General features: G+C 47.6%; 2 protein-coding genes across 2 annotated transcripts in view; one reads left to right on the forward strand and one right to left on the reverse strand.

Annotated features, from left to right (window-relative positions):
- CELA3B (chymotrypsin like elastase 3B) overlaps nucleotides 1-7,911 on the reverse strand; it is a 42,835-nt gene extending 34,924 nt beyond the window's left edge. Inside the window, exon 1 of the mRNA XM_038747134.1 lies at nucleotides 7,842-7,911. The gene's annotated coding sequence lies outside the window, so the exon portion shown is untranslated. The remainder of the gene's footprint in view (nucleotides 1-7,841) is intronic.
- A 2,148-nt stretch (nucleotides 7,912-10,059) lies between these two features.
- LOC119928896 (protein transport protein SEC31-like) lies at nucleotides 10,060-10,966 on the forward strand. The gene has a single exon (XM_038747406.1). The coding sequence runs from the start codon at nucleotides 10,167-10,169 to the stop codon at nucleotides 10,911-10,913; it is 747 nt and encodes a 248-aa protein (XP_038603334.1). The 5' UTR covers nucleotides 10,060-10,166; the 3' UTR covers nucleotides 10,914-10,966.
- Nucleotides 10,967-12,217: the final 1,251 nt, after the last annotated feature.

The following is a 12,217-nucleotide window of genomic DNA, read 5'->3' on the forward strand; positions in this document are numbered from 1 at the left end:
GGTTATTATTCCCCCCCATTACTCATTTTTTCATTCAATCGGATTTATTGAGCGCTTACCGTGTGCAGAGCACTGTACTAAGTGCTTGGGAAGTCCCAAGTTGGCAACATATAGAGACAGTTCCTACCCGACAACTGACTCACAGTCTAGAAGACTGTGCATGGACCACTCCCTTCCTCCTCCCATCATGACCACCAACCCACCCAAAACCTGATCTCCTCTTGGCTGGACTGCTGCCTCAGCCTCCTTGCTGGTCTCCCCACCTTCACTATCTCCCCTCTTCAATCATCATCATCATCATCATCATCAATCGTATTTATTGAGTGCTTACTGTGTGCAGAGCACTGTCCTAAGCGCTTCAGAAGTACAAGTTGGCAACATATGGAGACAGTCCCTACCCAACAGTGGGCTCACAGTCTAAAAGTCAATCTGTCCAAGAATCCACTGCCGCCATCATCTTCTGCAATCACCATTAGAACCCATCACTCCCTCCCACCCCAAAATCCACCAACGGCTGTAATTCCTCCCCCACCCCAGACATCAGACCAAAGTCCTTGCCAATTATGATTGATTGACTGACAGGAGGATTCAGGGCTCTCGGCCAGCTGACTCTGCTCCCTTCTCCCACTGCATTCCGGCTCACACTCTTTGCTCTTCCCAAGCTCTCCCCAGCTGCACCTCATTCATGACTGGTTTCTCTGACAACTCACGGCACTCCTACTTACCCAGCTTTGACCGATCTCTCCACAATCCCCCTCCTCTCTGCCCCAAATTGCCAAGCTACATCCCTTCCCAACTTCACAGCCTTCCAAAAGACTTCTAGCCTTCCAAAAGCCTTCTAGAGAAGCAGCGTGGCCTAGCAGATAGAGCATAGGAGTCAGAAGGACCCAGGTTCTAATCCCAGCTCTGCTACTTGCCTGCTGTGTGAGTTGGGCAAGTCACTTTTCTGTGCCTCAGTTACCTTATCTGTAAAATGGGGATTAAGGCTATGAGCCACTATGTGGGACAGGGACTGTGTCCAACATGATCAGCTTGTATCTACCCCAGAGCTTAGTACAATGCTTGGCACATAGTAAATGGTTAACAGATACCATAAATAAACAAAAAAAAAAAACCCAAAACTGTGACTCCCATGTGTGATAACCACTGTGTCTAACCTGGTTATCTTGTATATTGAGAAACAGCGTGGCTCAGTGGAAAGAGCACGGGCTTTGGAGTCAGAGGTGGTGGGTTCAAATCCTGACTCCGCCAATTGTCTGCTGTGTGACTTTGGGCAAGTCACTTAACTTCTCTGTGCCTCAGTTACCTCGTCTGTCAAATGGAGATTAAGACTGTAAGCCCCCCGTGGGACAACTTGATCACCTGGTAACCTCCCCAGCGCTTAGAACAGTGCTTTGCACATAGTAAGTGCTTAATAAATGCCATTATTATTATTATTATTATTGTATCTACCCCAGCCCTTAGTACAGTGCCTGGCATATGGTAAGTGCTTAATAAATACCTTAAAAAAATCCCTCAGGAGTGGTACCCCCTCTTAACTTCACCTTTCTGGACAGGGCATTCCTTCACTCACTTTGGCATTTATATATGTGTATCTGTTTATTCATTCCATGTATCTACTCCTTAATTTATTCATTTCTTTGCTTGCTTTGGCGACTACCGGTTGTATTTACTTTTTCTTTGATTTTCATTGAGTAGGTACTATTTAAGTTTGCCCTTCTCTTCCATTAAGCTCTTTATAGGCTAGGATCCAATCCTCTACTTCTATTGCATTCTCCCAATTGGCTAATAGAATGCTGTTCACACGGTTGGCACTCATTAATACTGATGATGATGATTTTGATGATGATAATGAGGGTTAAGCTGAGCCCACCTGTCCAGTTTTCAGCCAATCAGTTGCATTTAGTGCTCTGCACACAGTAAGCGCTCAATAAATATGATTGAACGAATGAATGAATTAAGCACTTACTGTGAATAGAACATTGTACTAATCTCTTGGAACAGTACACTATAACAATATAACAGACACATTCCCTACCCACAATGAGTTTTCAGTCTAGAACACTGTACTTAGTACTTGGTAAAGTACAATATAATAGAGTTGGTAGCTGCAATCCCTGTCCACAAGGAGCTTACAGTCTACAAGGGGAAGACAGACCTTAAAATGAATTACAGATGGGGGAAGTGGTGAAGTATAATGAGAAGCAGCATGGTGTAGTGGATAAAGCACAGACCCGCGAGTCAGAAAGTCATGGGTTCTAATCCTGGCTTTGCCACTTGTCTGCTGTGTGACCTTGGGCAAGTCACTTCACCTCTCTGTGCCTCAGTTCCCTCATCTGTAAAATAGGGATTGAGATTGTGAGCTCTACGTGGGACAGGGACGGTGTCCAACCTGATTTGCTTGTATCCATCTCACCGCTTAGTACAGTGCCTAGCACATAGTAAGCACTTAATAAATATCATTATTATTATTATGATATTTACATAAGCACTGTGGGGTTAGAGTGGTACTCAGCCAAACACAAAATCAACTCAGAGGGGAGGGTGAGTAGGAGAAATGAGGCTTAGTGAGGGCAGGCTTCTGGGAGGAGAAGTGATTTTAGAAGAGGTTTAAAGGTGGGCAGAGTGGTGGCTGTTGGATATAAAGGGGGAAAGAGTTCCAAGCACAAGGGAAGATGTGGGCGAGGGGTCAGTGGCGGGGGAGACGAGATCAAGATACAGAGAGAAGGTTGGCATTCAATCAATCAATCAATCAATCAATCAATCGTATTTATTGAGCGCTTACTGTGTGCAGAGCCCTGTCTCCCTCTCCCTCTCCACTCCCAAGTCTTGCCCCACTCCTATCTCAGTTCCCCAGTCCTGTCAATAAATTAATCGGTCAGTCAATCAATGGTATTTATTGAGCGCTTCCTGTATGTAGAGCTCCATACTCAGCAACTGGGAGAGTACAATACCAAAGATTTGGTAAGCATGCTCCCTGCCCACAGGGAGCTTACAGTCTAGAGCAGTAGACTTCTCTGGGCCTCAGTTCCCTCATCTGTAAAATGGGGATTGAGACTGAGAGCCCCACATGGGACCAGGACTACGTCCAACCCGGCTTGCTTGTATCCACCCCTGGCACATAGTAAGAGGTTAACAAATGCCGTAATTATTATTATTATAAATAAATTATGGATATGTACATAAGTACTGTAGGATTGAGGGTGGGGTGAATATCAAGTGCTCAAAGCGTACAGCTCCTAGTGCGTAGGTGATGCAGAAGGGGAAGGAGTAGAAGGTTTAATCGGGCAAGGCCTCATGGAAGAGAGTGATTTTAATAAGACTTTGAAAGTGGGGAAAGTGGTGGACTCTCGGATATAGAGCCCCTTCCTTCCTCTCCCCCTCGCCCCCCTCTCCATGCCCCCATCTTACCTCCTTCCCTTCCCCACTGCACCTGTATATATGTATATATGTTTGTACATATTTGTTACTCTATTTATTTATTTTACTTGTACATATCTATTCTATTTATTTTATTTTGTTAGTATGTTTGGTTTTGTTCCCTGTCTCCCCCTTTTAGACTGTGAGCCCACTGTTGGGTAGGGACTGTCTCTAAATGTTGCCAACTTGTACTTCCCAAGTGCTTAGTACAGTGCTCTGCACACAGTAAGCGCTCAATAAATACGATTGATGATGATGATGATGATGATAGAGAGGAAGGGAATTCTGGGGGCAGAGGGTGGACAAGGCTAAGGAGTTGGGGGCAAGATAGATGAGAAGCAGCGTGGCTCAGTGGAAAGAGTATGGGCTTTGGAGTCAGAGGACATGGGTTCAAATTTTGCTCCACCAGTAGTCAACTGTGTGACTTCACTTCTCTGGGCCTCAGTTACCTCATCTGTAAAATGGGGATTAAGACTGTGAGCCCCCTGAGGAACAAGCTGATCACCTTATAGCCTCCCCAGTGCTTTGAACAGTGTTTTGCACATAGTAAGTGCTTAATAAATGCCATTATTATTATTATTATTATTATTATGAGATGGAGGTACAGTGAGTAAGTTGGTGTTAGGGCAGCGAAGTATCACACCCATGACTCCAGCCTGCAGGCCATTTCCAGCTTGATGGTCTTGCTGACCCATAAGAAGCAGCAGCGTGGAAGCAGCATTTAACCTCATCTGTAAAATGGGGATTAAAACTGTGAGCCCCCCGTGGGACAACCTGATCACCTTGTAACCTCCCCAGTGCTTAGAATAGTGCTTTGCACATAGTTAGGGCTTAATAAATGCCATTGTCATTATTATTATCATTATTCTCTGGGCCTCAGTTCCCTCATCTCTAAAATGGGTTTTAAAACTGTGAGCCCCCCTGTGGGACAACCAGATCACCTTGTAACCTCCCCAGCACTTAGAACAGTGCTTTGCACATAGTAAGTGCTTAACAAATACCATCATCATTATTATTATTATTATAAGACTAAATTTGGGAAAGATAGGGCTGCCTGTCCTTTCTCTGAACCCTGCCCCCCACCCCCAGCCCCTTAGCGGGATCAGCATAATAATTGAGTTATTTGTTCAGCACTTGCTGTGGGTCCTACACACCAAATATATGCAGATCATACAGATTCTCTGTCCTACTTGAGGCTCAGAATCTAAGAGAGAGGAAGAGCAGGCCCTTAATCCCCAATTTACAGATGAGGAAACTGAGGCACAGAGAAGCTAAGTGACTTTTCCCGAGCCACACATCAGACAAGTGGCAGAGCGGGATTAGAATTCAGGTCCATTGACTCATTCATTCATTCATTCAATCGTATTTATTGAGCGCTTACTGTGTGCAGAGCGCTGTACTAAGCGCTTGGGAAGTACAAATTGACAACATATAGAGACGGTCCCTACCCAACAGCGTACTCCTAGGCTGTGCTCTCCACTAGGCCAAACAGCTTATTGGAAGGAATGGGGAGTACAGGTGTGAGGCCCATGTGGGACGGGGACTATGTCCAACCTGATTGACTTGTATCTACCCCAGCGCTTAGAACAGTGCTTGGCACATAGTAAGTGCTTAACAAGTACCATAATTATTATTATGATTATGTCGGGGTTGAGCTTAGGGAGCTGCAGGGTCAGAGACGGCGCCATTCTCTGGCCCTGAGCCTCGAGCCCCTGGAGGCTCCACTACTAGCACAAGAGCTCAATAATAATAATAATAATAATAATAATAATAATGGCATTTATTAAGCGCTTACTATGTGTAAAGCACTGTTCTAAGCGCTGGGGAGGTTACAAGGTGATCAGGTCGTCCCACAGAGGGCTCACAGTCTTAATCCCCATTTTACAGATGACGGAACTGAGGCCCAGAGAAGTGAAGTGACTTGCCCAAAGTCACACAGCTGACAATTGGTGGAGCTGGGATTTGAACCCATGACCTCTGACTCCAAAGCCCGTGCTCTTTCTACTGAGCCACGCTGCTTCTCTGTACAATAAATACGATTGAATGAATCTCCCTCCACTTGTTGAGATCTCCCTGCCGCCCACAACCAGGCTGTTGGGCTGACCCGCTCAGCACTCCTCCCGCTCCCACTCCTGCTCCTGTTCCTGCTCCCACTTCTGCTCATTCATTCATTCATTCAATTGTATTTATTGAGCACTTACTGTGTGCAGAGCACTGTATTAAGTGCTTGGGAAGTACAAGTTGGCAACATATAGAGATGGTCCCTACCCAACAGTGGGCTCACAGTCTAGAAGGGGGAGACAGAGAACAAAACCAAACATATTAACAAAATAAAATAAATAGAATAAATATGTACAAATAAAATAAATAGAGTAATCAATCAATCAATCGTATTTATTGAGCACTTACTGTGTGCAGAGCACTGTACTAAGCGCTTGGGAAGTACAAGTTGGCAACATATAGAGACGGTCCCTACCCAACAGTGGGCTCACAGTCTAGAAGGGGGAGACAGAGAACAAAACCAAACATGTTAACAAAATAAAATCAATAGAATAAACATGTACAAATAAAATAAATAAATAGAGTAATCAATCAATCAATCGTATTTATTGAGTGCTTACTGTGTGCAGAGCACTGTACTAAGCGCTTGGGAAGTACAAGTTGGCAACATATAGAGATGGTCCCTACCCAACAGCAGGCTCACAGTCTAGAAGGGGGAGACAGAGAACAAAACAAAATATATTAACAAAATAAAATCAATAGAATAAATATGTACAAATAAAATAAATAGAGTAATCAATCAATCAATCGTATTTATTGAGCACTTATTTTGTGCAGAGCACTGTACTAAACACTTGGGAAGTACAAGTTGGCAACATATAGAGATGGTCCCTACCCAACAGCGGGCTCACAGTCTAGAAGGGGGAGACAGAGAACGAAACAAAACATATTAACAAAATAAAATAAATAGAATAAATATGTACAAATAAAATAGAGTAATCAATGAATCAATCAATCGTATTTATTGAGCACTTACTGTGTGCAGAGCACTGTACTAAGCGCTTGGGAAGTACAAGTTGGCAACATACAGAGACGGTCCCTACCCAACAGCGGGCTCACAGTCTAGAAGGGGGAGACAGAGAACAAAACAAAACATATTAACAAAATAAAATCAATAGAATAAATATGTACAAATAAAATAGAGTAATCAATCAATCAATCAATCGTATTTATTGAGCACTTATTGTGTGCAGAGCACTGTACTAAACACTTGGGAAGTACAAGTTGGCAACATATAGAGACGGTCCCTACCCAACAGCGGGCTCACAGTCTAGAAGGGGGAGACAGAGAACAAAACAAAACATATTAACAGAATTAATTCAATAGAATATGTACAAATAAAATAGAGTAATCAATCAATCAATCATATTTATGGAGCGCTTACTGTGTGCAGAGCACTGTACTAAGCGCTCGGGAAGTACAAGTTGGCAACATATAGAGACGGTCCCTACCCAACAGCGGACTCACAGTCTAGAAGGGGGAGACAGAGAACAAAACAAAACATATTAACAGAATAAAATCAATAGAATAAACATGTACAAATAAAATAAATAAATAAATAGAGTAATAAATACGTACAAACATACATACATATATACAGGTGCTGTGGGGAGGGGAAGGAAATAAGGCGGGGAGGATGGGGAGGGGGTTCCTGCTCCCACCCTGGCTCTTGTTCCGCTGTCTGGCTGAGGGCCCTGGAGCCAGGGATATGAAGGCCAGCCTGAGGGAAATGAGAAGTGAACCGGAGCAAATGATAAGCTTGTCTGAAGCCAAATCAGGCCTCCCTGCCCCGCCCAGCTGCTCTCCCTCTCCACCAGGTAGAAGGAGAAAGAATGATGAAAGGCTTTTACCTGAAGGAAAAAGTTTCATTAGACCCTAGTGATATCTTTCTGACACTCCTGGGGGTCTGTCTTGGCGAGCCTCCCGCGGGGCAAGGTAGTGGCATCTCCAGCCCCGAAGATCAATTAATCAATCAATCAATCGTATTTATTGAGCACTTACTGTGTGCAGAGCACTGTACTAAGCGCTTGGGAAGTACAAGTTGGCAACATATAGAGACAGTCCCTACCCGACAGTGGGCTCACAGTCTAGAAGGGGGAGACAGAGAACAAAACCAAACATATCAACAAAATAAAATAAATAGAATAGATATGTACAAGTAAAACATATAGAGACAGTCCCTACCCAACAGTGGGCTCACAGTCTAGAAGGGGGAGACAGAGAACAAAACCAAACATATTAACAAAATAAAATAAATAGAATAGATATGTACAAGTAAAACGTATAGAGACAGTCCCTACCCAACAGCGGGCTCACAGTCTAGAAATAACAAAAGATCTAACAAAATATTAGACACCCACCTGTCCTTATCAGTTTAAGGGTCTACCTGCCCGGAGGCACAAGACTGGACCAGATGACCTCTGTTAGCACATCTCCACCACCACTACGCTGTAGGTTCTCTGTTTTATGACATTGCAGTGGAATGGAAGGAAGGAAGGGAAGGGAAGGGGTGTGTCAGGCCAGCTGCATTCTGACCAGAAAGAACTGTGGAAGGGGACAGGTCCAGGATCCTCGTAAAGGTGGGTTGGGAGCTTTACCCTCCTCTATTTTCTCAAGGGGTGGAATGCAGGAGGGGCAGGGACTGGAGGATTCTGGTCAGAGGTTAAACCTCCCTCCGTGACACACAGCATAAAGGGTGAGGGGAAAAGAAATAATAATAATAATGGCATTTATTAAGCGCTTACTATGTGCAAAGCACTGTTCTTAGCACTGTGGAGGTTACAAGGAGATCAGGTTGTCCCACGGTGGGCTCACAGTCTTCATCCCCATTTTACAGATGAGGGAACTGAGGCCCAGAGAAGTTAAGTGACTTGCCCAAAGTCACACAGCTGACAATTGGCAGAGCCGGAATTTGAACTCATAACCCCTGACTCCAAAGCCCGGGCTCTTTCCACCGAGCCACGCTGCTTCTCCAAGAAAGTGAGGTTTAGTGAGCTGGGGCAAGGAAAGGGAGGTGTCCTGGGGGTGATGGGGAGGTAGCTCTGCCCAGGAGGGATGGCTGAAATGTTTCTCTCTTTGGGAAGCAGTAGTAGAAAATCTGGGTGAAATTAGCTGTGGCTGGATTATCATCAATCGTATTTATTGAACGCTTACTATGTGCAGAGCACTGTACTATATGAGCAGGACCAGGACAGTAGGGGCAGGGAGCAAGGGTGCCAAGTCTCTGGGTCTGCAAGAAAGGCAGGCAGTGGACAGGCAGATATTTGACAGATGGGCGGTAGACAGGTGGGCAGTGGGGAAGATGGGCGGTGGGCACATGGACAGTAAACAGGCAGGCAGTGAGGAAGATGGGCAGTGGGCACCTAAGCAGTGGGGAAGATGGGCAGTGGGCACATGGACAGTAAACAGGCAGGCAGTGAGGAAGATGGGCAGTGGGCACCTAAGCAGTGGGGAAGATGGGCAGTGGGAAGGCAGACAACTGGGCAGTGGGCAGGCAGGCAGTGGACAAATGGACAGTAGGCTGGTGAGCAGTGAGGAAGACAGGAAGTGGGCCTGGAGACAGCAGGGCCCCAACAGAGGCAGTCAATAATAATTATTGATTGCTTACTGTGTGCAGAGCACTGCACTAAGCGCTTGAGAGAGTACAGTACAACAATATGACACATTCCCTGCCCACAGTGAGCTTACAGTATACAGGGGGAGACAGACATAAATATAAATAAATAAGATTAGAGGTATGTACAGAAGTGCTATGGGACTGGGAAGGGGGACGAATACCATCTCTAGATGTTGCCAACTTGTACTTCCCAAGCGTTTAGCACAGTGCTCTGCACACGGTAAGCGCTCAATTAATATGATGGAAGGAAGGAAGGGATAAAAGGAGCAAGTCAGGGGGACACAGAGAGGCAGCATGGCTCAGTGGGAAGAGCCCGGGCTTTGGAATCAGAGGTCATGGGTTCAAATCCCAGCTCCGCCAATTGTCAGCTGTGTGACTCTGGGCAAGTCACTTAACTTCCCTGGGCCTCAGTTCCCACATCTGTAAAATGGGGATTAAGGCTGTGAGCCCCACGTGGGACACCTTGTATCTCCCCAGCACTTAGAACAGTGCTTTGCACATAGTAAGCGCTTAACAAATACCATCATTATTATTACTATTATTATGGGCAATAGGCAGGCAGACAGAGGGGAAAATGGGCATCGGTCAGACAGACAGTGGGGCAGATGGGCAGTGAACAGGTGGGCTGGGAGGGACCAGCGATGACAGCACTGCACAGGGATGTGCGGGGACTCCTGGGAAAGAGAGCTGGATTCCTGCCGGCCAGAACCAGGACATTAAAGGGGTCAGACCCAAGAATCCCTGGTCCCAGGCATCAAATCAGCTTTCCCCTCTCCCCAAGTCCCCTTCCTCTTCCTGTTCCCCTGTTCCAGCTGCTCAGTGGGGAAACCCCTCCCCGCCCAACCCAATAGTGCTTTATGATGCAGGGTGATGGAATCCGGCATCTTAAGAGGCCACAGGAGGTTCTGGGAGAGGAGGGAAGGAGCAGGAGGGTGGAGAAGTCAGGAGGAAGATTCAGCTCCAGAAGCCAGTGAACTCACTGGCTGTATCTACAGCAACCAGCACGACGCGGACCGGAGGTGCAGACAGAGGAGAGGGTCTCTGCGGCCTGTGGACGAGCTCAGAGAAGATGCCCGGAAGCTACCAGGGCGGTTCAATCAGACCACTCCCCAGGAGCCAACGCAACCGAGCCCCCAGCCCAGGCGGACCCCGCAGCTCCAAGAACCCGGGCCACCTCATCAGCCTCGACCTTGGGGCCTACCCTCCAGGCCCCACCCTCTCGGACTCCCCTCTGCCCACCCTCGGCCCACCCCGCAGGAGGGGCTCTGGCTCGACCGGCCCATCCATCCCAGCGCCCTGCCTGCACCACTCGGTCCACCCGTCTCACCTGAGCTGCACCATCGGAGCTCATTCCGGGGGTGGCCCCGGCCGCGGCAGCTTTCTGACCCGTCCGACCAGCACCGGCCCACGGAGCCGGAGGCCCAGCAACGACACCGAGTCTCCGGAGAGCCCAAACCTCCGTGGCCGGCTTCCCAGGACGAGCTACAGGGGCTCCCACCCCACCCCCGATGCCAGCCACCCCAACGTCCTCAGCTGGCCAGGGAGCACTACCTGCGTCGTCGGAGCTCAGGGCCATGCCGCCCACCTGGATCGTCCAAAATGCACCAAGTCCCTGGCCCGCCCCGCCGCCACAGAGCCTTTGGTGGCCCGCCAGACCAGGCGTCCCCCAAAGCACCAAAGGGACTTCTGGACAGTGGAGGGCAGGTTGGAGGGTGGAACCCCTAACCCGCTACAGTGCTTGCCCAAATTTCTGGCCATGGCCCGGACGATTTGGTCCCCACCGGTCCTGGAACCAGCCAACTCCGTGTGGTGGTGATGGGCTACTGGCCCCCCTGCTACGACGCTGCAAAATAAAGTGCTTGCAGCAGAGGCGGGCTTTAATTTGAAAAAGGCAAGGGGATCCGAGGGCCCTTCAGTCAGGGACTTGGCCTCGTGGGGCTGCAGCTTTTCCCTGCAGAGAATAGGCCATAGATGCTTCCCACAGCGCATTCCTTGGGGGATAGTGTGGACAGTTGGCTTGTGGTGGAGCCTCAGAGGCAGGCTGGTGTAGAGGGAGGGCTCTTAGATAGGAGAGATGGCCAGTGGCTTGGGCGGACCAGATTGGTGGGACCGGAGGTGGGAGAACGGGCCAGGATGGGCATAGTCAGCCGGATGATAATAATAATAATAATAATGGCATTTATTAAGCACTTACTATGTGCAAAGCACTGTTCTAGGCACTGGGGAGGTTACAAGGTGATCAGGTTGTCCCATGGGGGGCTCACAGTCTTAATCCCCATTTTACAGAAGAGGTAACTGGGGCACAGAGAAGTTCAGTGACTTGCCCAAAGTCACACAGCTGACAAGTGGCAGAGTCGAGATTTGAACCCATGACCTCTGACTCCAAAGCCCGGGCTCTTTCCACTGAGCCACGTTGCTTCTCAATGTGGTCAGCTGGGTGAGGTGGCCGAGTACTCAGGGATATGGCCCAGATGTTCCTCAGTTGTCCCTGCGGGTGATATGCAGATTAAGCAACATATTCATTCATTCATTCATTCATTCATTCATTCAATCGTATTTATTGAGCGCTTACTGTGTGCAGAGCACTGTACTAAGTGCTTGGGAAGTACAAGTTGGCAACATAGCATTATGACGTTGTGCAGTACCTTGTAGAGAGATCTGCAGAACGTAGGTCATGTCCCCAGGGAGGCCCATGTCACCCTCTCTCTGCTCCAGAGATCTGACAATCCTCTTCAGTGCCCCAGGTACGTGCGAACCATTCATTCATTCAGTCGTATTTATTGAGCACTTACTGTGTGCAGAGCACTGTACTAAGCGCTTGGGAAGTACAAGTTGGCAATATATAGAGACGGTTCCTACCTAACAGTGGGCTCATAGTCTAGAAGAGTGGGCTTACAGTCTAGAAGTCACAGTCTAGAAGACTTCCAAGCCATAAAATAATATTGGGTATTTGGGTATTTGTTAAGCGCTTACTATGTGTCGAGCACTTTTCTAAGCACTGAGGTAAATACAAGCTAATCAGATTGGATACAGTCCCTGTCCCACCTGAGGCTCACACTCTTAATGTGAGATGAGGTAACTGATGCACAGAGAAGTGAAGTGACTTGCCCAAGGTCACCC

Source organism: Tachyglossus aculeatus, chromosome 5 (genome assembly GCF_015852505.1).
Source record: "Tachyglossus aculeatus isolate mTacAcu1 chromosome 5, mTacAcu1.pri, whole genome shotgun sequence".
NCBI lineage: Eukaryota > Metazoa > Chordata > Mammalia > Monotremata > Tachyglossidae > Tachyglossus > Tachyglossus aculeatus.